The sequence below is a fragment of the Schistocerca gregaria genome, chromosome X (genome assembly GCF_023897955.1).
Source record: "Schistocerca gregaria isolate iqSchGreg1 chromosome X, iqSchGreg1.2, whole genome shotgun sequence".
NCBI lineage: Eukaryota > Metazoa > Arthropoda > Insecta > Orthoptera > Acrididae > Schistocerca > Schistocerca gregaria.
In genome coordinates this window covers 855,452,705-855,479,497 of record NC_064931.1, presented here as the reverse complement: position 1 = coordinate 855,479,497, position 26,793 = coordinate 855,452,705, and the positions used below count along the sequence as shown (strand labels likewise).

Sequence of the window (26,793 nt, the reverse complement as noted above, 5' to 3'; positions counted from 1 at the left end):
CATTTTAAGATACTGCACTCATTTGTATCATTTCTTGTAGAGGTTAGGCAAGGTCTTTTTTGAGAATAGTTTTATAAATATTTTAAAGCTATTGTCAGTCACTATATTGGTCACTGAAATACAATTAGATACAGTATGTAGTCCTGTCTTTACACAGGCTTGAAAAACATATGAATAACTGAGTGTTCATTTTTTGTCCTAATTTTAATACTGTATTGTTCATCTTAGGTAATACTTCCGCGACTACTCCATCCACCTGAAAACTCAATGCACAATGTTTAACTGTACCCATTGCTTCAACAGCCTTTGCTATTGCAGGAACTGGGAATGTCCTGGTTCATATTCATCTTCACTTTCTTCTTGTTTCTCTGTCATCTGTTCCAGCAAGACTTCACCAGTTATCATGGAATGCAAGACAGCAACACCTTTGTCACATTCGACATATGCTTCGAAGATAAGATAATCAGTGTTTTTTTCTTGCCCCATTATTTGCTATCATTGTCACTTTCATTAGAATGTAATAAGTAAGACAGTTAACCCCTCTTTACTAAATTTTCTGTCACAGCATTTCTCTCATCTGAACACAAGTTCTGTCATGCAGAAGGTACAAAATAAGCCTGTGTAATCTGTATTAAAAGCATCATTGGGACTATGCCTTTCTATGATTGATCAAAAAGTATTCTTCCATGACTGAACAACTGAACATTTCAATGTTTACACTTCCAGCCTAAGCTCAAACACATTTATACATTAAACTATGTCAGTTCTTGAAGCTTTCGATCGAGCCATTGAGTGCCTTGAAATCTGTTGGTCCCACCTTTTGTGCCCAATATTTTGCTTTAGCACAAACCACAGTACCATGTATTGAAATATCTGAAACACAAGCTTATTTTATCCACTTCAATAGTATATTTTCCAGTTCTGGAAACTGATCGTTGTGCACTTGTTTTTGTTTGGAGAACCTCCTGCCAAACATACTGCTTAAATTATTTATTTATTTTTTGCTCACTATTGTATTTAAAGCTGATGGAAGAATGTTCATTTTTCATGCAATATCAATATGCTTAACTTCGTGGTTCTTAGACGAAACATATTTTGGCAGCAGTAGAATCATTCTGTAGTCAGCTTCAAATGGGGGTTCTCTAAATTTTCTCCATAGTGTACCTCCAAAAAGAATGCCGCCTTCCCTCCAGGGATTCCTGTTTGACTTCCTGAAGCATCTCTATAATGCTTACAAGTTGTTTGAACCTACTGGTAACAAATCTAGCACCCGCCTCTGAATTACTTTGACGCCTTCCTTTAATCAGACCTGGTATGGATCCCAAACACTTGAGCAGTACTCAAGAATAGGTTGCACTAGAATCTTATATGAAATCTCCTTTACAGATGAACCAAACTTTCCTCAAATTCCCCCAATAAACCATAGTCAACCATTCGCCTTCCCTACCACAATCCTCACATGCTTGTTCCATTTCGTATCGCAATGCAATGTCACGCCCAGACATTTAAATGAGGTGACTGTTGAGATTGTTACGCACTACGCACCCTGTTCACTAAATCATTTATGTATATATAGAATAAAAACAGTCCTATCATACTTCCCTGGGGCACTCCTGACAATACCCTTGTCTCCGAGGAAGACTCGTTGTCGTGGACAACAAGAGCTCTTCGAGATATTGACATATCTGTGAACCTATTCGATATGCTTGTATCTACGTTAACAGCTTGTAATGGGACACCGTTTCTAATGCCTTCTGGAAATTTAGAAATGTGGAATCTGCCTGTTGCCCTTCACCCATAGTTCGCAGTATTTCATGTGAGAAAAGGGCAAGCTGAGTTTTGTAATTTCTAAAACCATGCTAATTGTGGACATAAGCTTTTAAGGTCTCAAGAGAATTTATTATATTAGAACTGAGAATAGGCCCAAGAATTTTGCAGCAAATTGGTGTTAAGGATATTGTTTTGTAAATTTGTGGGTCCATTCTTTTTGCTCTTCTTATATACAGCTGTCATCTGCACTTTTTTCCAGCCACTTGGGACTTTGTGCTGAGCGAGAGATTTATGATAAATGCAACCTAGGTAAGGGGCTAATGCAACCAACTGCTAAACATAAAAAAGAATAACAACAACTGAGTTATACGGAAATAAATATTCGGTTTATTCTCTGGCCACTACAACTTCACCCTCACCTCAGATCGGTACTTCTCTGTAGACTTTTGAAGTTTTTGGAATTGATGCCAACCTACGTGAACCCTTTCCATGCATAATTTCTACCACAGCAAACAATTTGTATGAAACACAAAGTTACTAGTAAAGAACAGCACTGTCTCCCCACACATCTCCTCACCCTGCAGCTGCAAATCTTCTACTCCCAACATTTCCCAGCACTTTCAGTGGCTAAATTTGCAGTGGCCAAATAGTACTGATACTGACAAATTTGAAAGCACTATGCTAGGAAGAAGAACATATAAACAACTCATTTTAAGATTTGTTTAATGCAGCTGGTACCAAGACTTCTACAAATTGAAGTGGTATGCACGAAAATGCAGAAATGAGTGACTTATTAGCCGGCCAGTGTGGCCGAACAGTTCTAGGCACTTCAGTCTGGAACCACGCGAGCGCTATAGTCGTAGGTTCGAATCCTGCCTAGGGCATGGATGTGTGTGATGTCCTTAGCTTAGTCAGGTTTAAGTAGTTCTAAGTTCTAGGAGACTGATGACCTCAGATGTCAAGTCCCATAGAGCTCAGAGCCATTTGGGTAACCATATTAATGAGATTCTGCTGTATAATTACTAAAATTCAAATTCCGAACAAGTGTCAGCAAGATGGAGACATTGTTTGTGTTACATAATTGATAGACATAGAAATTTTTCTGTCCTCTGTCTTACAGTTCTATGCAAATGAGTCCCCTCTCATTGATTTTTATGTATTTTCCCTCCACTTTCAAGTTATGCAGAAAGGGTATTCTTTCAAATCCTTCTGAATTAATTTGTATCTGTATCTTTAAAGCTATTCATTATGCTTTTTTAATAAGGGATCTGTCTTTTTTCATAATTTACTCTCAATAATTGTCAGAATTTTAAAAAGAAATAGTCAGACCAAAGTAATAATTCTAAGAGATAAATTTCGTTTCAGAACGCAATAATTCTGAAGTGCAAGATTTAGTTATTTTTTCTATAGACTGAAGTAGTTCATGGGCTGTAAATACGACTACAGAAAAGAATAATGGTATAAAATTTTAAGAACATATCAGTTCTCCACAACATGATTGACTGAAAGTATCTTGGAAAGCTCACCTACAACTTCAATGAATCCTGTGTAGTTGCTACCTTCATCAAGCTGACCATCGTAAACAGGTGGAGGTTGTGGCAAGTCAGGTACAACCGATGGTGAACGTTTCACACGAAGTACAGTATCCACTGTAGAGGGTAAGTCTCCTGCTGGTGAAGACACTGTGGGTAGCATGGTTGAAGCTGTAGGGGTTATACGCAGACCCACACATTGAAGGCACGCTGAGTAATTTGTCTGCTGAGCATGTCCATCCCCCAAGAAAACTTCTGTACTGAGCATGTCACTGAAATTGAGACAATTTATATCCTGGTTAAAATGACACAAATAATCACAAACATGAGTAAAAAGCTGGAGGTCTGAGGTTGACAAATAAAAAAGTACAACTGAACTCACATTTATACCAAAAGCAATCACTTCAACCATTCAAGTAATATGTCCTGAGTGAGACACAACAGAAACTGACCTTATTAAAGAAAGGTTTAGGGTAATGATGGCATCACAACAGTAGCTTTCCTCTGATGTTCTCATCCACTGGAAAACTATGTCCACTAACGATATTATTCTAAGCACAACAATGTGCTAGTCATACTATAAAACATCTGAATTGAAGGCGTAGGCTTTGTGGTGTCCAAATGTATGGGCAGACACAGTCATGGGAAAGTACAATGCCTCAAAGCATTACAGGTAATTTCAACTGCACCTCCAGCAGTAATCTACATAAACTGCAACGAGGATCGAAAATCTTGTCACACACTGGCATAAATGTTTAACAGTTATGGCAACTGTTTTTGGGATGATAAATTTTATATAACACCATCAGGCACATGATGCAGTCTCATATACAGTATGGTCATAATTAAACTTTCACTGCTTGAGCTGGTGTAGACAGGAAAACTATTTACCATTTGAGTACCCAATTTTACAGGATGATGTTCAGACAGTGGACAGTGGGATCTGCGTTGTTAGTAGTGTTAGTGTCATGACTTGACATTAGACACCGGTACTGGTACATCAACATAGGGTTGAAACACAAGCATCAGTCTGCATAACTGTTTACTCATAAAGCTGTTTCATTGAAACAGCAGCAATTGTGCTGCTCCTCTTCGTGAGTACTGGCACACTGAAAGAATACAGAGAGGTTTCTTTCAGCACTGCAGTTGAAGATTATGTATCAGAAGTTTGAATTAACTGGTGATTTGGGAATTGCTCCTGGGGGAGGCTGATGGCCAATTACACCACAAACTGTTGAAGTAGTTGTTGCCATGGCTGAGAATGTTGGGCACAATCCGTGATGCTTCATGCAGTGCATAAGCTGTGTAACGACAGCTGAACACTCCACAGTCCACCATTGTAAAAGTGCTGCGAACAACTGTGGAATGATACTTCTATGCGATTCCAGGCTGTTGAGGATGCAAATGGTCATCACATTGAGCAATATTTGTAACCTGGAATGTAAACGTGTTACACAATCAACAAATGGTTCCTTGTCATGTGCAAATTAAAATGTTTCTTTCAATAGTTCATTTGTTATTTCTTCTTCGAATGTTCTTAGAAATGTTTCCACAAAGTTTCATCATCTTACGACCACTCCTTTTTCACAGAGGCCCTCTCAAGTTGTGAAAGTTTAATTACAGCTACCCCATACAGCAATTGTACATGAAGGGGACAACAGATTAGTTTTATTAACAGACTATCAGTAACTTAAATATGGTATAGTCAAACTCTGACAAGCACATTTTACTATATCATTTTTTTTCTGAAAATCAGCTAAGATATAGTGCACGGCAAATACTGCTCAAAAATTTATTTCAGGCTGTCGACTCCAGTTTTCCACGATTTCTAATTTTGAGGCACTTCTGGGTAATAACTATATCCTCATTCTTTTGTGGTACAGTAAACAGTAACTAGAACACAAGCTGGAGCTTGTCTGTACATCTCACACACTGTCATTCTTTACATGCATGCTGCAGAACAGCATTTATCTTTCTTATAACAATAACAAGTTGTTATCAGAGTCCGACACCAAGAAATTTAAAACACTACTACTCTCATTACAAATCCTAGAAACACCAAAGGGGCGTACCCACCTTTTGTAAATATTGTAATTTTGTAATTTAGTCGGATTTAGGGGGGGGGGGGGGGGGGTTGCTGGATGGAATAGTATATGAAATAAATGGAAGCCAACCCCTCACCTATAGCAACTTGACACACGGCGCACAGTAACACATAACACACAACAGCATTCTCACCAGCTTTCGAGCATTGTTCTTTTCCCAGCAATAGTACACACATTCATACAAACAACTACTAAGAAAGTCAAATGCACACTCCTGTGGCTACCATAGCCATGAGTGTGTGTGTCCAGATGTCCATGTTGTTGTTGTAGAGAGAGAGTGAATGAGTGAGTGTGTGTGTGTGTGTGTGTGTGTGTGTGTGTGTGTGAGAGAGAGAGAGAGAGAGAGAGAGAGAGAGAGAGAGAGAGAGAGAGAGAGAGAGAGAGAGATAACTATGGCTGTAAAAAGAACAGCACTGGAAAGCTACTGTGAATACTGTTTTCTGTTGTCTGTTACTGTGCTCCACGCATCGATCCACTGTGAGTGAATGGTTGCCTTTCACTTCTTTTATATACTGGTCATATGCTTTACATTTTAAAATTTTGAAGGAAATATTTATTGTTTTCAATGAAGTCTTCTATTAGATTCTTTAATTATCATATAAGTATTCAATATTTTAAGGTTCTGGATCCTACTTAGATATCAGTAGCTTTCTTAAAAAATGTATGTTGTTAATAAAAGTCAACAATTAATGAAGTTTGTATTTAAAATTTTTTTTGGTGGGCATAATGTCAACACATTGTTGCCCATGGCTACTTTACCATGGTATAATGTCAGTGGGACCTTACTCAATGTCAATGGCCACTGTAATCAAGAAATATCTGAACATGCCCGGCTCAGTCTGCTCTTCAAATATTCTGGATGTGGCATTTCAACATGTTCAAAGGCTTGAATACTCACATCCACAGCCATTGCAGGTATAATAACCAAGTCACATGTTGTCAAACAGGAGGCCTACAGACCTAACTATAGTTTTAATAAACAATGGTTTTTCTCATCTACAATGCCACACAATAAGTACAGTTAAAAATAACAAAAACATTTTCCTCAGCAGACAACATAAAGTCAATGGTTGTAGTCCACTAACCTAGCCTATCGATCATCAACTGTAAACAATAAGTTATCATATAAGGCAGAGAAACAAACTACAGCAAAATTGCCCAAAGAGGAAAATAGAGGTTTTCAAAAAAAATTTTAGTGTGGCTTTATTACTATTTGTTGCGAAAGCAAAGGCACTACACTTAAAACTGAGCTTTGCACAGAAAATCACTAATACTATACATTTACAAATATATGAAATGGAGTGAGTACATTAAAGCAGGTAGGCAGCTGTCGAAAATCCACTAGTGTACAAGTCTCTTACTATTATGTCTCTAGGTGGCAGTGCAAGCACTCTGTACATAACAAATTCCATAGTGCACTTCTTGGGTAAAAATTTCTTGGTTGTAAAGCTGCACCAATATGATAACTGACCCCATATTTTTGATGGCTTCAGTCATCACGGACAAAAACCTAAATGTGTGGATGTGTTGTTTTCACTCTACGTAAGTACAGCAGGGAAGCTTTTACAATGCTGCAGAGTTGGGGTTCATAAAGTTCGATATCTACAGACATCGTGGGTTGGAGAACAGTGCCACATCCATGGCTGGATTAATCAAACTAGTGTGATGGCAACATGAGCACTGATCCCCACTGCATGGTGTTCACATCTACTGCCACTATTTACACCTAATCTAACCAACCTCTCTGTGTCCATTACTCATTTCCGTGTTCAGCCAGAATTGGGCAACTTTGATAGCATTTGGTGCTGCAGACGTGAAGTCATTCATGCTACAGCTGGTTGGGCATGAGTTACATTTGAAGAGATGCAATTCACCGCATTCGCACAGTGTTGTGTTGGCATTTGGCAGTTGGATGTTCCATTTAAGGAGATTGTCCCTCGATCTTGCGACTTCGGTATGTAGTCTGTTCAAGGACTTCCAGATGACCCGCTTCTCTGTGTGTCCAGGTGGCAGGGATTCTTGTGGTGTCATCCAGTTTGACAGGTGTTGGCAACATTCTTTCCACTTGGTGAGTCGGGTAGCCACAGCTGATCCTTCTAAGGGCTGTGAAGTTGTTAGGAAACTTTTACTGGACTTCAGACTTGGCTTGGCAGGTTGATGTCCAAAGAGTGGATGTGAGGTCCCTGTATTTCATTTATGCCTCTCGATGTTAGCGGCAACCTCTCATCACATGGCGCAATCCCAGTGAGACATTGAACTTTGTCCACGGGGGTTGGCCTTAGGCAGCCTGTAGCAATCCCACAGCTGTCATTTAAGGCTACATCAACCTACTTTGCATGTACTGAATTGTACCACACTGGGCTAACATACTCTCCTGCAGAATAACATACGGCAAGCGCTGTTGTTCTTAATGTTTGTGGAGGTGTACCCCAGTTCAATCCCACCAGTTGCTGAAGAAGGCAGTTTCTGGAGGATACTTTCTACTTCAGCTTCAGACAATGTTCCTTGTAGGTCAGTGTACAGTCGAGAGTGACACCCAAATACCTGGGGTCTCTGCCGCTCCTTTGGTTGGGATACTTCACTGCTGTGCAGCATCTCAATGGCCCGATATGACTAGCACCTGAGAGTAAAGACTTGCTCAACAGCTGCCCGTCTGTTTGCCCGTACACATCTCTGCACCCATCGTTCGCCCATGTCATCTATGGCCCATGGTGCACCAAAGATGCCTCAGCACCAGTTTTGGATTCACCATTTACCCATGGATGGTATACTTTAACCACAGCAGCAAGTGAACAGTTTACAAACTTAACCGTTTCATAAATGTGTCCACCCTTGGTCTAAAAGCAAAAGATCATGCACTTCTGGACGTCAGATAAACTGGTCCTTTTCCACATTACGATGACAATAGTACTGTTTACCACATTCCTCTGACATGCTTTATATACCTCCACTGCTGTTGGCACCTGCCATCTGTGAGTGGTTACTGCACACCAACGTCTAGCATGGGTGGTGGTTACATTAATGTGATTGGACAGTGAAGATCTTCTGCCTGAACCGAGACATATGGTCTATATGGAAGTAATTTGTTACTTCTAATACTCTGATTTTGAATTACACAGTTCATCCTATATACACTCTTGTTATTAACTACAAACATCATTTGGGAGTAAATGATTCAGCAGTTTCCAGGTCCCTCAGGAAGCTTATGCAAGACATCCATTTATCAACTTGAAAATTCTTACTGCACACATTGACAAAATAAATACTTTTTGAGATATGCAACATGTGCTAGCTATCCTTTCTGCAAGTCTACACAGCAAGAGAGATTTTTATGTGTGAAGCAAGTAGAACAGAGTTCCTTCATTGACTTACCCTTGCACTGGCACCCTCTCACAGTTTATTATCCATTTGTATGCCTAATAACTTCATATGAAACCTCAAAATAGTTCCCACTGATCATATTAGTAGTATTTGTAAACATTTTTCAATGTGTAGAAGCAAATCTTGTGTGTAAACACAATGGTTTGTGAATCATATTTGTTGTTGATTTTCCTGAATGTGGGAACTAACCATGTAGTGCAGTTTAAAATATGAATAAATAATGTTACAAATAAACATTATTCTTTAAGTACACTGAAGGAAAAATAATTGCAACACCAAAAAATAATTAATGTAGAATACCGAAATTTTGGGAATACATTTGTCTAGCTAACATATGGAAGTGCTTAGCATTGCAAGATAACAGGTCAATGTAAGCGTGACATAAGCCATTGCAAATGTGAAACGCTGGTACAATAATAACCAATGTAACTGCTAGAATGTTGGATGCAAGTATGCAAATGCGCATGCATTGTATTGTACAGGTGCTGGATATCAGTTTGTGGAATGGAATTACATACCTGTTACATACACTAGAGTTGTCATCCAATATGTGCTTGATTTGAGACAGATCTCACGACTGTACAGGCCAAGTCAATGTGTAGATACTGTAGATTATGTTGGGTTACAACAGTGGTATGGGGCAAGCATTTTCCTGTTGGAAAACACCCTTGGAATGCTGCTCATAAATGGCAGTAAAAGAAGTGGAATCACCAGATTGATGTACAACTTGGCCATCAGGGTGTATGTGATAACCACAAAATTGCTTCTGCTATCAAACAAAATGGCATCCCAGACCATAACTCGAGGTGTAAGTCCAGTGTGTCTAGGCCAGACAGACGGACTGGCTGGCTGCAGGTTCTCAATTGGCAACCTTCTGAGCAACACATGCCCATTACTGTCCCTGATGCAGAATCAGCTTTTATCAGAAAATGCAATGGACCTCCACCCTGCCCTCCAGTGAGCTCTCGTTTGACAACACTGAAGTCATAAATGTTGGTGGTCTGGGGTCAGTTGAATGCATACTACTGGGCATCTGGCTTAGAGCTTTCCTCGAAATAACTGATTTATAACAGTTTATTGTGTCACTGCAGTTCCAACTGCTGCATGAATTGCTGCTGCAGATGCATCACGATGAGCCACAGTCACACGCCGAACACGATGGACTTTCTTCTCATTACTGTCATGTGGCCATCCGCAGCCCGGTCTTCTTGTGACCATACATTCTCATGACCACCACTGCCAGCAGCCTTTACAGTGGCTACATTCCTGCCCAGTCTTTCTGCAATATCACAGAAGGAGCACCCAGTTTCTTGCAGCCATATTTTATGTCATCTTTCAAACTCAGTGAGGTTTTGATAATTGTGTTCTTGTCACCTTTAAGGCATTCTTAGCTAATATCATCTCACCACATCCAATCACAATGGTATCTAATGCTCACAACCGTTACAGCATGTATTTAAAGCAAACCTGATTTGTACCCACATAGCGGGGCTTCTGGCACCATTCTTATGTGGGTGGTGCAAAATTTTAATTGACATCATCTTTCAGATGTAGAAACATGACTACCAACTTTCGTGTATGTCACACAATTCCTTCTTGGTGTTGAATTTTTTTTTTTTGTTGACAGCTCACAAAATGTGTAATAAATATACAGTCCTGGAAATTGAAATAAGAACACCGTGAATTCATTGTCCCAGGAAGGGGAAACTTTATTGGCACATTCCTGGGGTCAGATACATCACATGATCACACTGACAGAACCACAGGCACATAGACACAGGCAACAGAGCATGCACAATGTCGGCACTAGTACAGTGTATATCCACCTTTCGCAGCAATGCAGGCTGCTATTCTCCCATGGAGACGATCGTAGAGATGCTGGATGTAGTCCTGTGGAACGGCTTGCCATGCCATTTCCACCTGGCGCCTCAGTTGGACCAGCGTTCGTGCTGGACGTGCAGACCGTGTGAGACGACGCTTCATCCAGTCCCAAACATGCTCAATGGGGGACAGATCCGGAGATCTTGCTGGCCAGGGTAGTTGACTTACACCTTATAGAGCACATTGGGTGGCACGGGATACATGCGGACGTGCATTGTCCTGTTGGAACAGCAAGTTCCCTTGCCGGTCTAGGAATGGTAGAACGATGGGTTCGATGACGGTTTGGATGTACCGTGCACTATTCAGTGTCCCCTCGACGATCACCAGAAGTGTACGGCCAGTGTAGGAGATCGCTCCCCACACCATGATGCCGGGTGTTGGCCCTGTGTGCCTCGGTCGTATGCAGTCCTGATAGTGGCGCTCACCTGCACGGCGCCAAACACGCATACGACCATCATTGGCACCAAGGCAGAAGCGACTCTCATCGCTGAAGACGACACGTCTCCATTCGTCCCTCCATTCACGCCTGTCGCGACACCACTGGAGGCGGGCTGCACGATGTTGGGGCGTGAGCAGAAGACGGCCTAACGGTGTGCGGGACTGTAGCCCAGCTTCATGGAGACGGTTGCGAATGGTCCTCGCCGATACCCCAGGAGCAACAGTGTCCCTAATTTGCTGGGAAGTGGCGGTGCGGTCCCCTACGGCACTGCGTAGGATCCTACGGTCTTGGCGTGCATCCGTGCGTCACTGCGGTCCGATCCCAGGTCGACGGGCACGTGCACCTTCCGCCGACTACTGGCGACAACATCGATGTACTGTAGAGACCTCACGCCCCACGTGTTGAGCAATTCGGCGGTACGTCCATCCGGCCTCCCGCATGCCCACTATACGCCCTCGCTCAAAGTCCGTCAACTGCACATACGGTTCACGTCCACGCTGTCGCGGCATGCTACCAGTGTTAAAGACTGCGATGGAGCTCCGTATGCCACGGCAAACTGGCTGACACTGACGGCGGCGGTGCACAAATGCTGCGCAGCTAGCGCCATTCGACGGCCAACACCGCGGTTCCTGGTGTGTCCGCTGTGCCGTGCGTGTGATCATTGCTTGTACAGCCCTCTCGCAGTGTCCGGAGCAAGTATGGTGGGTCTGACACACCGGTGTCAATGTGTTCTTTTTTCCATTTCCATAATCGTGCAAATACACTTCTCAGCTATGCCACTAGATAACACTGTGCAAGTCCACAATATTTCATTGAAATAACTGTTTTACATCTTCAGGTGGTGGTTGTTGCCGTGTTCACTGCTGCAAGACATGAATGCAACTGTGAACACAGCAACAAGCACTGCCTGAAGACGTTAAACATTAGTTTTGATGAAATGACTGGCACAATGTTATCCGGCGACGAACTCGAGAAGAGTGTTTGCGACAGATTTTCTGGGGAAAGCCTGGAATAATACAGTCATCATCTTCAACATGTATATTAAGCTTTGTGATCACATTTACTCTAGCAGTTGGACATTTTTCTGAAATAAACTTAGAACTGGACAAGGATGGTGATTGAAATAATTCGTGGCTTCACTTACACACCCCCAGTAGTCTCCCTCGTAGATTTAGAAAAATCATAAAAAGACCTAAATCAGGAGAGTTGGGTGAGGTTTATCTGCAAAACAATAATCCAGTGAGTTATTAACTGTGGCACACTTTTGCATCATGTTTGTCTGAGACACTTCATTTCAATGTTCTCCACTTCATGTTCTCAGGCTGTAATATGTGGTGACATTTCTCTTTGCGAGTGTTGTCTGGCATCAATTTCAGCACATCATCAAAATGTCAGATATTATGTCCAAATCAACAAGACAGTTTTTACAAAAGATGCTAGCACCAAACACTCATCAGTGGCCTGCATTCACAGAAACTTGTTTATACGACAAATCTAGCAAGTACACATTTTAAATATACTGTGCAGCATACTACATATAATACACGAACAAGACAGGAAATGTCTACAGTAAAAATGATCACTAAGGACCACTGCCTCAGGAAAAATCTCTCCTCAATAATGTACACTTTTCACCACTGTTATGTTCACTCTTCAATTAATTACCTCTCAAACATTTCAGCAATATAAGCACCACCTTTCTTGCTCAAATGAACTTCTTCATAAGTTGATATTGGAAATTTATCTGGGGAGGGCAGCTGGCTGATGCTTTGCTGTGGCTCCAATTTTACAAGAAAAACCCTGAAACAAAAGCAAAAATAGTATTACATATAGAGTTACTTACAGCTAGAATAAAAAAAGCTTTTCTGTTGGCTACAACATTACTTTTCCAAATTTTCATAATCCTGGCTGCAAATGAGTACACCCACTGAAGTTTCTATTGTATTCTGCATAATACCATAGAAAATGAAATGGTACAATCAAATAATATAATCACTTAAATGTTCTCTCAATATCAAGTACAAAAGTAACTGAAATATTACCAACCAAGAATGTGGAAAGATATAGGTACAAGTACTGGACCCAAGCCAATTGCCGAGCTGTCTCAGGTGGCGCCTGATGATAACAAGTCTACATCTACATCTACATCCATACTCCGCAAGACACCTGACTGTGTGTGGCGGAGGGTACCTTGAGTACCTCTATCTGTTCTCCCTTCTATTACAGTCTCGTATTGTTCGTGGAAAGAAGTAGTGTCGGTATGCCTCTGTGTGGGCTCTAATCTCGATTTTATCCTCATGGTCTCTTTGCGAGATATACGTGGGAGGGAGCAATATACTGCTTGACTCCTGGGTGAAGCTATGTTCTCGAAACTTCAACAAAAACCCATACCGAACTACTGACAGCCTCTCCTGCAGAGTCTGGAGTTTATCTATCATATCCGTAACGCTTTCGCGATTACTAAATGATCCTGTAACGAAGCGCGCTGCTCTCCGTTGGATCTTCTCTATCTCTTCTATCAACCCTATCTGGTACGGATCCCACACTGCTGAGCAGTATTCAAGCAGTGGGCGAACAATCGTCTGTAGCCTACTTCCTTTGTTTTCAGATTGCATTTCCTGAGGATTCTTCCAATTAATTTCAGTCTGGCATCTGCTTTACCGACGATCAACTTTATATGATCATTCCATTTTAAATCACTCCTAATGCGTACTCACAGATAATTTATGGAATTAACTGCTTCCAGTTGCTGACCTGCTATATTGTAGCTAAATGATAAGGGATCTTTCTTTCTATGTACTCGCAGCACATTACACTTGTCTACATTGAGATTCAATTGTCATTCCCTGCACCATGCGTCAATTCGCTGCAGATTCTCCTGCATTTCAGTACAATTTATCATTGTTACAACCTCTCGATATACCACAGCATCATCCGCAAAAAGCTTCAGTGAACTTCCGATGTCATCCACAAGGTCATTTATGTAAATAGTGAATAGCAACGGTCCTACGACACTCCCCTGCGGCACACCTAAAATCACTCTTACTTCGGAAGACTTCTCTCCATTGAGAATGACATGCTGTGTACTGTTATCTAGGAACTCTTCAAATCCAATCACACAATTGGTCTGATAGTTCATATGCTCTTACTTCGTTCATTAAATGACTGTGGGGAACTGTACCGAACGCCTTGCAGAAGTCAAGAAACACGGCATCTACCTGGGAACCCATGTCTATGGCCCTCTGAGTCTCGTGGACGAACAGCACGAGCTGGGTATCACACGATCGTCTTTTTCGAAACCCATGCTGGTTCCTACAGAGTAGATTTCTAGTCTCCAGAAAAGTGATTATACTTGTACATAATACGTGTTCCAAAATTCTACAACTGATAGACGTTAGAGATATGGGTCTATAGTTCTGCACACCTGTTCGACGTCCCTTCTTGAAAACAGGGATGACCTGTGCCCTTTTCCAATCCTTTGGAATGATATGCTCTTCTAGAGACCTATGGTACACCGCTGCAAGAAGGGGGGCAAGTTCCTTCGCGTACTCTGTGTAAAATCGAACTGGTATCCCATCAGGACCAGCGGCCTTTCCTCTTTTGAGCGATTTTAATTGTTTCTCTATCCCTCTGTTGTCTATTTTGATATCTACCATTTTGCCATCTGTGCGACAATCTAGAGAAGGAACTACAGTGCAGTCTTCCTCTGTGAAACGCCTTTGGAAAAAGACGTTTAGTATTTCGGCCTTTGGTCTCTCATCCTCTCTTTCAGTACCATTTTGGTCACAGAGTGTCTGGACATTTTGTTTTGATCCACATACCGCTTTGACATAGGACCAAAATTTCTTAGGACTTTCTGCCAAGTCAGTACATAGAGCTTCACTTTCAAATTCATTGAACACCTCTCGCATAGCCCTCCTCACACTACATTTCACTTCACAGCAAACATAAACATAGCCAAAACCTTGCAGACAAACAAATATTACGTGAAGTTCCCTTCGCTTCTGCAGCAGATTTCTAACTCGGTTGTTGTACCACGGTGGCTCTTTTCCATCTCTTACGATATTGCTTGGCACATACTCATCTAATACATATTGTACAATGGTTTTGAACTTTGTCCACTGATCCTCAACACTATCTGTACTTCAAATAAAACTTTTGTGTTGGGCCATCAGGTACACTGAAATCTGCTTTTTGTCACTTTTGCTGGACAGAAAAATCTTCCTATCTTTTTTAATATTTCTATTTACAGCTGAAATCATTGATGCAGTAACCGCTTTATGATCGCTGATTCCCTGTTCTGTGTTAACTGTTTCAAATAGTTCGGGTCTGTTTGTCACCAGAAGGTCTTATATGTTATCGCCACGAGTCGGTTCTCTGTTTAACTGCTCAAGGTAGTTTTCAGATAGAGCAGTTAAAAATTTTTTACTGGATTCATTGTCTCTGCCACCCGTTACGAACGTTTGAGTCTCACAGTCTATATCCGGCAAATAAAAATCTCCACCCAAAACTGTAACTTGGTGGGGAAAACTACTCGAAATATTTTCCAAATTATCCTTCAGGTGCTCAGCCACAACAGTTGCTGAGCCAGGGGGCCTATAGAGACATCCAATTACCATATCTGACCCTGCTTTAACCGTGACCTTCACCCAAATTATTTCACATTTCAGATCTCCGTCAATTTCCTTCGATACTATTGCACTTCTTATCACTATAAAGACCCCTCCCCCTTCAGTGTCCAGTCTGTCTTTGCAGTATAAATTCCAATCTGAGTTTAGAATTTCATTACTGTTTACATCAGGTTTCAGCCAACTTTCTGTCCCTAGTACTATGTGGGCATTGTGACCGTTTATTAATGAGAGCAGTTCTGGGACCTTTCTATAGAGGCTCCTGCAGTTTACTATTAGCACATTAATATTGTTATTCTCTGTTTCATTTTGCCTACTCCTACCTTGCCGCATCTCAGGAGGCATCTTGTCGGGCATAGGGACGGAATTCTCTAACCTAAAAAACCCACATGTGCACTCCAAACATACTCCGCTACCCTTGTAGCCACTTCCTGCGTGTAGTGCACGCCTGACCTATTCAGGGGGACCCTACATTTCTCCACCCGACAGCAGAGGTCGAGAAATTTGCACCTCAGAATCATCTGAGCCTCTGGTTTAAGCCTTCCACTTGGCTCCAAACCAGAGGACCGTGATCGGTTCTGGGAACGATACTACAAATAGTTAGCTCAGATTCCACCCCGCGAGTGAGGCTTTCTGCCTTCACCAACTCCGCCAACCGCCTGTATGAACTGAGGATGACCTCTGAACCCAGACGGCAGGAGTCACTGTGCGACGGGTCAGGCTCTTATCGCGCAGTTTCCTTTCCCTGAAAGAAAATCCACCTACCTCGTTTCTTAGGTAGTTGCTGCACTTGCCTCTCCTGATAGCAGCTACTGGAAAAATTGCAGAAAAGCAGTGTTGAAGAAACTGCAATTTAATAGCCGCTCACCGGAGGCCGCGATACATGTTTGCTGAAATACAATCTATGAGCAATCTTCCTAAATAAATTGAGTTATTGGAATGGTAGTAATTGTTTACTCAAACGAGAACGCGAAGTTGGTAATTCTATTTAAGCTCTTTATTGTCTTTAAGCCTGATCATCAGCCCGCTAATCTACGTTTGAAGAAAGTTCAGTTCACAATTCTATCCACACTCAAACCCCGCCAGAATTAACTTTCAAAGTTACGGAATTTACTTAACTGCAACACAGACGATTTTCTAACATACACGTTTGCAGTCGATGTTCAATAATAGTTCGTTTTTTAACGTTAATGCTCGCCATAAGCACTTAGTAAAAGTTTACGAAGTACCGCCACGCTTTTAATTATTAAAGTTACTCGCGTCTTTCGCGGAACGAAAAGTCACAACTCGCTCAAACTCACACTACGCGTTACTGGACTCTTCCAGTCTCAAATCGCACAGTACCGAACCGATGAAGCCGTTTTATGACTTCATTTTACACATTATTCGCGAGGACACATCAAGCATGTCTCTTCTCGATCACAGTTCCTTCGCGACTCCTCATCCACTCGCGACTCACTCTCCTAGTCTGCTAACCGTCCTCGCATCTCATTGGCTCACACATCACACAGCCAATCAGAATTAACTCTTTGGGTGCGCCTCGCGCCAAAATCTAGCACGCACCAGTCATGACTTCTGAATCATTTACGTCATGATTTCTTGTTACACAAAATTTACTGTATAATTTAACAAACCGAAAGGAAAACTAGACTTTACTTTATTTCCAGAAATTATTTAAATACTCGCGAACGTTCTGGCTGCTTGTACAATACCATACACTCTTGGACATCCGACATTCACTAAGATGGGGAACCACTGGCGACTCTGTTCCCACGGTTACATCGTCTGAACACTTGCGAGTTCCAACCTAGATTTTATACACTTGCAAAGAATGGCGAATGTCCCTCTTTCATTCACTCAGGCACACTCATTCACTCTCACCTACTCATATAAAATAACTGTTCACAAAAATTCAAAACATTTATGGTTTTAACAAAGTTATAGGTGAATTTCTAAAAGTAAAATTCTCAAAATAAATACAAAAGCACGGAAGGTGATTTTGTTTCATAGTTGGATGGTCACTGAAGGTGATCTATACATAATGGTATTTATTTAGACTCGAAAATTGTAGAAATTTGCGTTTTCTGTAAGATTTTTCTAATTTCCAAAATATGCAGGTTTCAAAGCTCAAATTTGGATGACTTATTTTTATTCATAACAGAAACTAGTATATTAACTTTTAATTTCCTCAGGTTCCTCAGTTAGAAGTTATTAAAGATGAAAGTTCCACGTTATACACGCGGCTAGTTAGCGCACAGGTCTTACATTCTCACGGTACAGACATGCCATATGGTCGTGACGTCAGACGAACGGACACCGGTAATCTGCCCGCTACAGCACATATGCTAATCTGATGGCTACTTTACAGTCTGTCTACATTTCACAGTAAATATTTGATAGAAAACTGTGCGCTCGCACTAGTTGCGACGCCACAACTGGTGCCGACATTAGCAACAATTTGCAGTCGGGTGCACACAGTGCTCTCTATCACCGCCGGCAGGGCCTCCTCCACATCTCGGATGAGACCCCCAGGCAAGCAGACAGAGTGAACACTGGCCTTCTTCCCAGACCTTTCCGCTATTTCCCTAAGGGGCTGCATCACCCGCCTAACGTTGGAGCTCTCAATCACTAATAAACCCCTCCCCCCATGTGCCTGATCGGATCTTGCTGAAGGAGCAGCCACATACCCACTCATAGGCAGAGCGGCCAATGCCACACGGCCAGCCTCCACATTGACTCTCCGCCTCGTGAGCCATGAACGCCGCTGAACCCGCCACTCCCCTTGGGGAGAGGGTGGCCCAACGGAACCCGGTACCCGCGAAGATGTCTCGACAACAGGGACAGCGGGTGAAACATGTAACACCTGGGGTGTACTATGCAATGCACCAGACTCCCCACTGCCACTACACTCCGAGGCAGCAGCCTGAAGATGGCTGACCGCGGCCATCAACACGTTCAGCTGTTCGCGAACAGTGGCCAGCTCCTCCTGTGTCCGTACACAGCAGTCACACATCCTATCCATCCTAAGAAATCAATTTACTGTAGAGAGTTAATCAACTTTTAACTAGACTGCTAATTCACTAAAGGCGGCTGATAGTTGACTGAACTGTGGTTACTAGACATTTCTTTTAGAAAACAATGAAAATAGCACTACCTGTCTCTGGACTGTATTGAAAACAAACACTAGCACTACTGGCACTGTGGCTGACTAAAGGGACTCACTGTGACTGTATTCAAAACAAACACAAAATCTATGGAACACTATTACTAGCATTCAACAGTTAAAGCTTCCTAAAAGCAAAAACACATGGAAGAAAGAAAAATACAGTTAACATTTAAATTAACGTAGCTTGCTGCAAAGCAGACGTGACACAGATGGCAGTTATGATGACACTCATCTTGTTGAAATATTATTAATGAATGACACTGATACCAGGCAGAATACCCACATCTCAAGGTGTCAACTAAAATATTAATGATTGGTTAGAACTGTCTGCCACAATGGAACTTGAATGTGAACACTTGTTTGTCATGTCAATGACCTGACTGTGCCTGCTGGGCGCATCTCATTTACCAACTTGAAGCCTAAACCTGCCATGTATGGATGAAAAGAGATTTTGGAAATGTTTGTGGTATGTTTGGTACCCTGGTCTTGTACATAGTTTTAACCACTCAAACTCATTCTATATTTTTAAGACTGCATAACAACTTTTTTATTAAAATTATTACAGTAAAATAAAGAGGTTCTGGAAGAGAGTCTACCCTAGTCATATAACATTGATGAGGAGAGAACTGCAGAGCTTGAAACAGGAGACAGTTGGATGTTGAGGTGTGCCTGAGAAGCTGAATTGTAAGTTCATTGACACTGATCTAATGGTTTTTCAAGACTATTAACACATCGGACACTTTGCTACTAGTAAGGGAATTCATAATAATTAAAGGATTTTTTTTTTTTTTTACTTTTTAGGTCAAGGTTGCTACAAATACCTAACTATAAATGAAATTGCCACTGATTAATCTCCATCACATTTGTAGGAACACACATTTTTTCAGTTGCAGTCACAGCATAACACATCTCAAATGTGCAGTAAATTCAACAACAAAATATAATATTTGAAGTACTGGTAATATAAGATGTAAAATCATTTATCAAAACTGCAATTCATTGTTATTTCTATCAACATGACAGAAAGTGGGGCCACAACCTAAAAGAAGAAATTAACATACGTGACTATTTGTAGCAGGTTAAATAAAGCTATACACGTGACTGAGACTCTACCTCGGACCTCTACCTATGACTTGCAGCACTCTTACAATTGAGCCACTGAGATGTGCCTTATGGCCCCACACACAGCTTTAACTTGCCACTAACAAAACGAGAAGCTAGTGGAAGCATATGAAGTAAGATAATTACTAATAACATCTTCACACTTCATTCTTAGCAAATGTACTGAGTCTCCATTGACAGTGGCTGTTCTCATTTTCTTTCGGTTTCAGAGTAATTTTTATAAGTGTGTGGTACTTTATAACATTACTTGCAATTTTCTTTGTAACTTTTTATTTACTACACCAAAACTTGTTATCAATCAGTTAAAACTGTTTCCACAACCCAGAATTTTAAGGGTAATTAGTGATTTTTTTTAAAAGAAGGTGGATAAATGCGTATAATGTTCGCAAGAACACTAATTTCATTTCCATTCAGTTAAAGCCATTTCATTGAAATTGATATTTTAGTTTACCAGTGCAGCTGTTTATTATTTTCTCAGCTGATGCTAACAATTACCATTTCTACTACGTGTAACATTTTTTATACATTAATGGCCTTGTATGTTTCTTACTTTTCTTTCAAAAGATTGATTGGTTTTACAAAGGGTACTCTACGACAATGGCCCCTTACCTAGCTTTTATCTATCATGAATCTCTCACCCAGCACAAAGCCCCATAAGACTAGATAAAAGCACAGGTGACGCTTGCATATAAGAAGGGCAAAAGAATTGACCTACAAAATTGAAGACATGTATCTCTAACATCGGTTTGCTGCAGAATCCTTGAACATATTCTTAGTTCAAATATAATAAATTTTCTTGAGACCAAGATGCTTATGTCTGCAAATCAGCAGCGTTTTAGAAAGCACTGATTGTACAAAACTCAGCTTGTCCTTTTCTCATACGATATACTGCCAATTATGAATGAAGGGCAACAAGCACATTACATATTTCTAAATATCCAGAAACCATTTGACACGGTCTCCCAATGCAGGCTGTTAATGGAGGTATAAGCATATGGGACAGGTTCTCAGGTGTGCGTGTGGCTTGAAGACTTCTTAAGCTATACAACCCAGTATGTTGTCCAGTATGTATGCATTAAAGACAATGGTGTTGTCAGGAATGCCCCAGAGAAGTGCGATAGGACCAATATTTGTTGTGGTGTATGGCTACATGTTGAAATTGTGTGACTATAGGAGGATAGAAGATGACTTGCACAAAATTTCTAAATGGTATGATGAATGGCAGCTAGCTCTAAGTGTAGAAAAATGTACGTTAATGAGGATGAGTAGGCAAAATAAACATGTAATGTTTGGATACAGTATTAGTAGTGTTCTGCTTGACACAGTCACATCATTTAAATATCTGGGCATAGCACTGAAAAGCAAAATGAAATGGAACAAGCACATGAGAACTGTGGTAGGGAAGACAATTGGGGGGGGGGGGGGGGGGGGTATTTGGGGAAGGAGACCAGACAGCAAGGTCATTGGTCTCATCAGATTAAGTAAGGACGAGGAAGGAAATCGGTCATGCCCTTTCAAAGGAACCATCAAGGCATTTGCCTTATAGAAAACCTAAATCAGGATGGCCGGACGCAGAATTGAACCGTCGTCCTACTGAATACGAGTCCATTGTGCTAGCCACTGCGCAACCCGCTTGGTCGAAGACAATTGGTTCACTCTATTAAATGGGAGAATTTTAGGAAAGTGTGATTCACCTGTAAAGGAGACCGAATATAGAAAACTAGTGTGACCTAGTCTTGAGTACTGCTCGTGTTTAGGACCTGCACCAGGTTGGATTGAAGGAAGACATTGAAGCAATTCGGCGGCGGGCTGCTAGATTTGTTTCCAGTAGGTACAAACAACAAGCAAGTGTCATGAAGATGCTTTTTGGACTCAAATGGGAAGCCCTGGAGGGAAGGTGAAATTCTTTTCAAGGAACACTATTGGAAAAATTTAGAGAACTTGCAACTGAAGTTGACTGCAAAATGATTCTTTGATACATTGTTTGTAAGGACCATGAAGGTAAGATACAAGAACTTAGGGCTCATATGGAGGCATATACACAGTCATTTTTCCCTCGCTCTATTTGTAAGTCGAAAACGAAAGGAAAAGGCAGTACAGGATACCCTCCGCCAGGTATCGTATGGTGGCTTGGGACTATCTATGTAGATATAGGTGTAGATCAGTATTTGTTTTAAGGGAACCATCATCTGTAGCCCATGATAAGCTACGATTCTCTGAAAATGATAAAATAAGGGTTCAGAGAGGTTATTTCTTTGTTGCTTCAACATATGGTTTTACTCTTTATGAGAGCTTCTAGAAATTGATTCCTTGAACTAATCTCTTACTCCTTTTCCACCATTCTTAATATTGTACTGGGAATGTTCAAAGCCTTTATCTTCTTTTTCATAAGCATTTAAAACTGTGTGTCCAATCTCTTGCTCTGCAAAGGACATCTGATTCTGAACTAGAGTACCATTTAATATTTTTGAAAACCTGGCCATTTCCATCCAAATTACTTTGTCTTATGAACAACATACACGTTTAGCACTACAATTAGTCTATTTAATATTTCTCGTAAGTATCACAATAGCAGTGAGGATTCTACAAGTTTTGCTCAACAAAGGATACAATATCAAAAATCTGCTGTCCACTCATGAGTTACAGTGAAATGGTTTGCTGAATTAATGAAATGAAGCAAAGTGAAACTAGCTGCTATAGATTCCATGATGTCTGAAAACTAAGCTCAGGCCTAGCACCCTATTTTACAGTGCTGCGCTTACCAAGTTTAATGCCTGCCATCACAGAATGGAGACGGTGTCTGCACATTTCAGACAGACACACAGAGTATATGTGACTCAGGGTCAGCCACAAGGATTGAAGACCGCTCGCTCAAAATTCTCGAAGGTTGCTCCTCTCAGAACCTGCTATGAGAATATGCTTATTGTACTCTCTGAGCTTAGCACAAGAACGTGTTTTGTACTTCGCATCTCAGTTTCACTTAGCCTCTCCTAAGACAAATGTGTAGCTTGCTTCGTCCAGTTAAAACTGCAGAACTTCTGGTCCACCGATCAGCAAGAGAACTCCACAGTTGCTGTTCACTTCCACATGAAGTTTAGTGAGTGGCCAGTTAGCTTTTACCACAGATGAATGGAAAGGTTTGTTGTTCACTGAACTGTGTGGTGCCAGTTTGTCATGACAGTAACTATTTTGTGAACACAGTAATGTGACCACCAGTGACATATTACCACATGGCCATTGCATGGGTAGGTGTGGCTGCAGTCACGTCGGCACCATGGTGATATTCTGACGAATAGCTCAGGGAGGATGGTTTCGTAAAGAGTAAGAACCTCATTTCCTACTCCTCCAATTACCTTGTGGCCAAGAAATCATCTCCCCAAAGAGGGGACAACTCTCAATTAACCACTGCTCCGATGTTGACACGTCATGCTGGCTGTATTGTTCCAAGCCAGATAAAATGAGGTGTGTCTCACCATAGCATCTAATGTCAACACACACACACACACACACACACACACACACACCAGCGATTGTTTACAGCTGGGTTGGAAAGAAAGCAAGCAAGCAATTCCACACAGTCGGTATATGCCCATTCTAAAAGCTAAGAAGAAGGTGAGAAACTATTTACTTCATGGGCTATAAAAACTGCTCTACCATGGTTTCATAGTGAGATGTATCCAAACTACACACAAATTGGGATGCTGTAAGGTGTTATTTATAAATCTCCTGCTACACACAAATTGGGATACTGTAAGGAGTTATTTATAGATCTCCTGCAATAGTTTCTATCATTTAAGGATGGTAGAAATAAGTGAGTCATGAAACACGTCTTCAAGATATACTGGTTTATGTATGCAACATGTTACTATCTGAGGTTGAAATGTACAGAAATTTGTTTAATGGCATATAACCTGCAACGCGCATCATCATCAATAAAGCAGAATTATTTTTATGCTACTTCATGGCAAGCTCACAAAGCTCCAGTAAGATAAGGAATGGCTTAACATGGCAAGATGTACGAACAATTTTAACACCACTGCATATAAGAAGGGATACACAATATTAAGGGTCTTGGTTCTTCCCTGCTGTGAAAAATTAGATTGGGGAGGTAATACAGCTTGAATGATGAACTGTGTTGAATTTTGACTTAATGTTAAGATAGTGATACACATGCTGAAATCATTTTATATATTATGTGAAACAAAACTTTGAAGATTAAAACCAGCCATGAAGAGCGTACTATACAAAGGGCACCTGATAAATAACTGATTCTAACATGAGCTCGTACACATATGAGATGCTTTAATATGTGACTGTTTTGTGTGTTATTCAAGTTAAAGAGAGCAGAAATGTTATAAATATTTGCAAATAGTGTAACATACGTGGGACTTCAAAACTGGCTGGGAATTCATCTGGTGGGATGTGGAAAGCTGCCTATAAACCACATCCAGGCTGATTGGCACACCACCCTCCTGTTAATCCTCTGGACAGATTCGATCCAGAGCTGGCACATCTCCCCATCCCAGAAGTGGTGCTTTCACACACGTGGCTAAGAAAGGGTAGATCACTAGTGAAGGAATAAAAGCAGAAAAATTTACGAGAAAATTAAAGAAGGAATTTGAGAACATACTCCAAAAGTAACAGCAAGTGAGAACAAAGGGAGAAATTTGCTGACAGATAAACAAGATGTAATGCATACAGGGAGAGAATACTTTGAGGGAATTTTGGAGGGCAACCCTACTGAGAGTGAGCAGCTACTCTACTGCACAGAGGATCCAACGATAGAAGAGCACACATTACAGAAAGTACAAGAGGTAGTACGCTGCTTAAAAAATTACCAAGTACCAGGAACTGACAGAAAAACTGCCGAACTGTTGAAAATGTGGGAACTGGTCTCCACAAGCAAATCCACAAACTTAAGAAAATAAGTCTCATTATTCAAATTATTGACAAATTACACCATGGATTGCAATCTATAAAATTCTCTTTAGTCTTACCTACAATAGCTAAGCTTTATATGCAGAAGAGATTCTGGGCTAATATCAATGTAGATTTCGGTCTAAAAGTTAAACAACAGCTCAGATATTTGTGCCAAGCTAAATACACAAAAAGGCATTCGCGCATAATACTGTATTTATCTTCATAACTTCTATGTAGACTTCAAGCAGGCCTCCGATAGTCCTGACAGGGTAGAAATGCTAAGCAATTTGTTACTGCTTAATATGCCGTCTAGGTATGTTTCACTCACTTGGGCAACATTGGCTAGCTCCAAAGCTGCAGTGAGAAAGAATTAAGCATTAGTAAAGGAGTGAGACAATAAAGTGCCCTCTTCAGAATGCTGGTCAGTCAGTCATCTGGAAGCTTCAATTGTGTGGTCACACAAGCAACAAAGTCAATGCCGATGGTGCAGCAATTATTAGTAGAAGAGGAGTTTCATTAGAGAGAACAATATGTGAATGAAAGAAGGACACAACCTAGGGAGCTTGTTATCAAGTGAAGACTACAGGAATTTCACCAGGAAGGAAAATAATAACTTAAACTATCAGCAGCAGGCCTCAATTCTGAACATGTACATAACTTTGACTTTCTAGGATCTAATATTAACAAGGTATTTCTTTCTCCACTTGGAATCTGCACATGTAGACAGCAACCTGTGAAGGAAACTGCTCATCGGTTAGTGACCTGGCAGCTCAGGTAGTCATTGTGAGGACAGTTGCAGGTAACCAATAAAAGGGGGAAATTACAGGTTGCTCTTAGTGCTCAAACTGAAATTTTTTGCCTTGCTCACATAGGTTAGTTTTAATTACTGTGAACAATTCTGCTGCAGAGTGTTGACCACCATTTCCTGGATACATAGAACACCATCAGATCATGCTTAGTGAGTTTAAATTCAGGGCTACAAAATGCACTGTCTACAGTACTTTAGTTACTGATCACTTAAAATCAGTTACCGATGGAGCATCTCACGTTTCCGTCGTACCTCGTGGCAGCTGCTTCCAAAATTGCTCTGTATTACACGTAAGTAACAGCACCTGTGAAGTGATCTGCAATGTTTGTTTGTCACCACTAACCGAGCTGTAGCCAACAGCAGATGTGATAACACTACAGTGAAAAGTGACAAATATCAACTAGCAAGTGATTTTAATCTCACTATAAGCAGCAACATGTGCTTCCACACACCTAAGAAATTATTGACTTCCAGGTTGCTAAACAGATAGCTGAAACTGCAAGTATAGAGGGTCACGTACCAGCACGATCGGACTGACTGTGACCAACGGATGTGATATGTCAACAACGGTGAGTACTGACGAGTGGCAGCTCGGGATACTTTAATGTACGGTTCTTGGCAACATCTATGGGGAAGTTTCTGGATATCTAGAACAAATGTCAAGTCAGATCACCTCACACAGGGAGGTGACGTTTTAAGATGTATAAAAAGTAGGAGACTAGTCCTTAGGATGCATACTGGAAGGATAACTAAAAAGGTTTTTGAATGAAGGCCAACTGGAAGAAGACAGCAGTGGATAAACAAAGTGAAAGAAGATATTAAATACCTCAAAGTCACAGGGAGAACCAAACTGGAGGGGAGAGAGAGAGAGAGAGAGAGAGAGAGAGAGAGAGAGAGAGAGAGAGAGAGAGAGAGAGAGCAGAATAGAGAAAGTTCGTTTAAGAGGCCAAGACCCACACACAATTTTAATGCCGTGAGGAGGAGGAGGAGGAGGAGGAGGAGGAGGTGAAGGTGGAGATGGAGAAGGAGAAGTTAGGAGTA

General features: G+C 41.1%; 1 protein-coding gene across 1 annotated transcript in view; it reads right to left on the bottom strand.

The window, feature by feature from the left end:
* Positions 1-26,793, bottom strand: part of LOC126299594 (tyrosine-protein phosphatase 69D) — a 365,347-nt gene that overhangs the window by 149,703 nt on the left and 188,851 nt on the right. Inside the window, exons 12-13 of the mRNA XM_049991615.1 lie at positions 12,774-12,908; positions 3,297-3,574 (exon numbers count right to left, since the gene is read on the bottom strand). Of these exons, the coding sequence (XP_049847572.1) occupies positions 3,297-3,574; positions 12,774-12,908 (413 nt within the window). The remainder of the gene's footprint in view (positions 1-3,296; positions 3,575-12,773; positions 12,909-26,793) is intronic.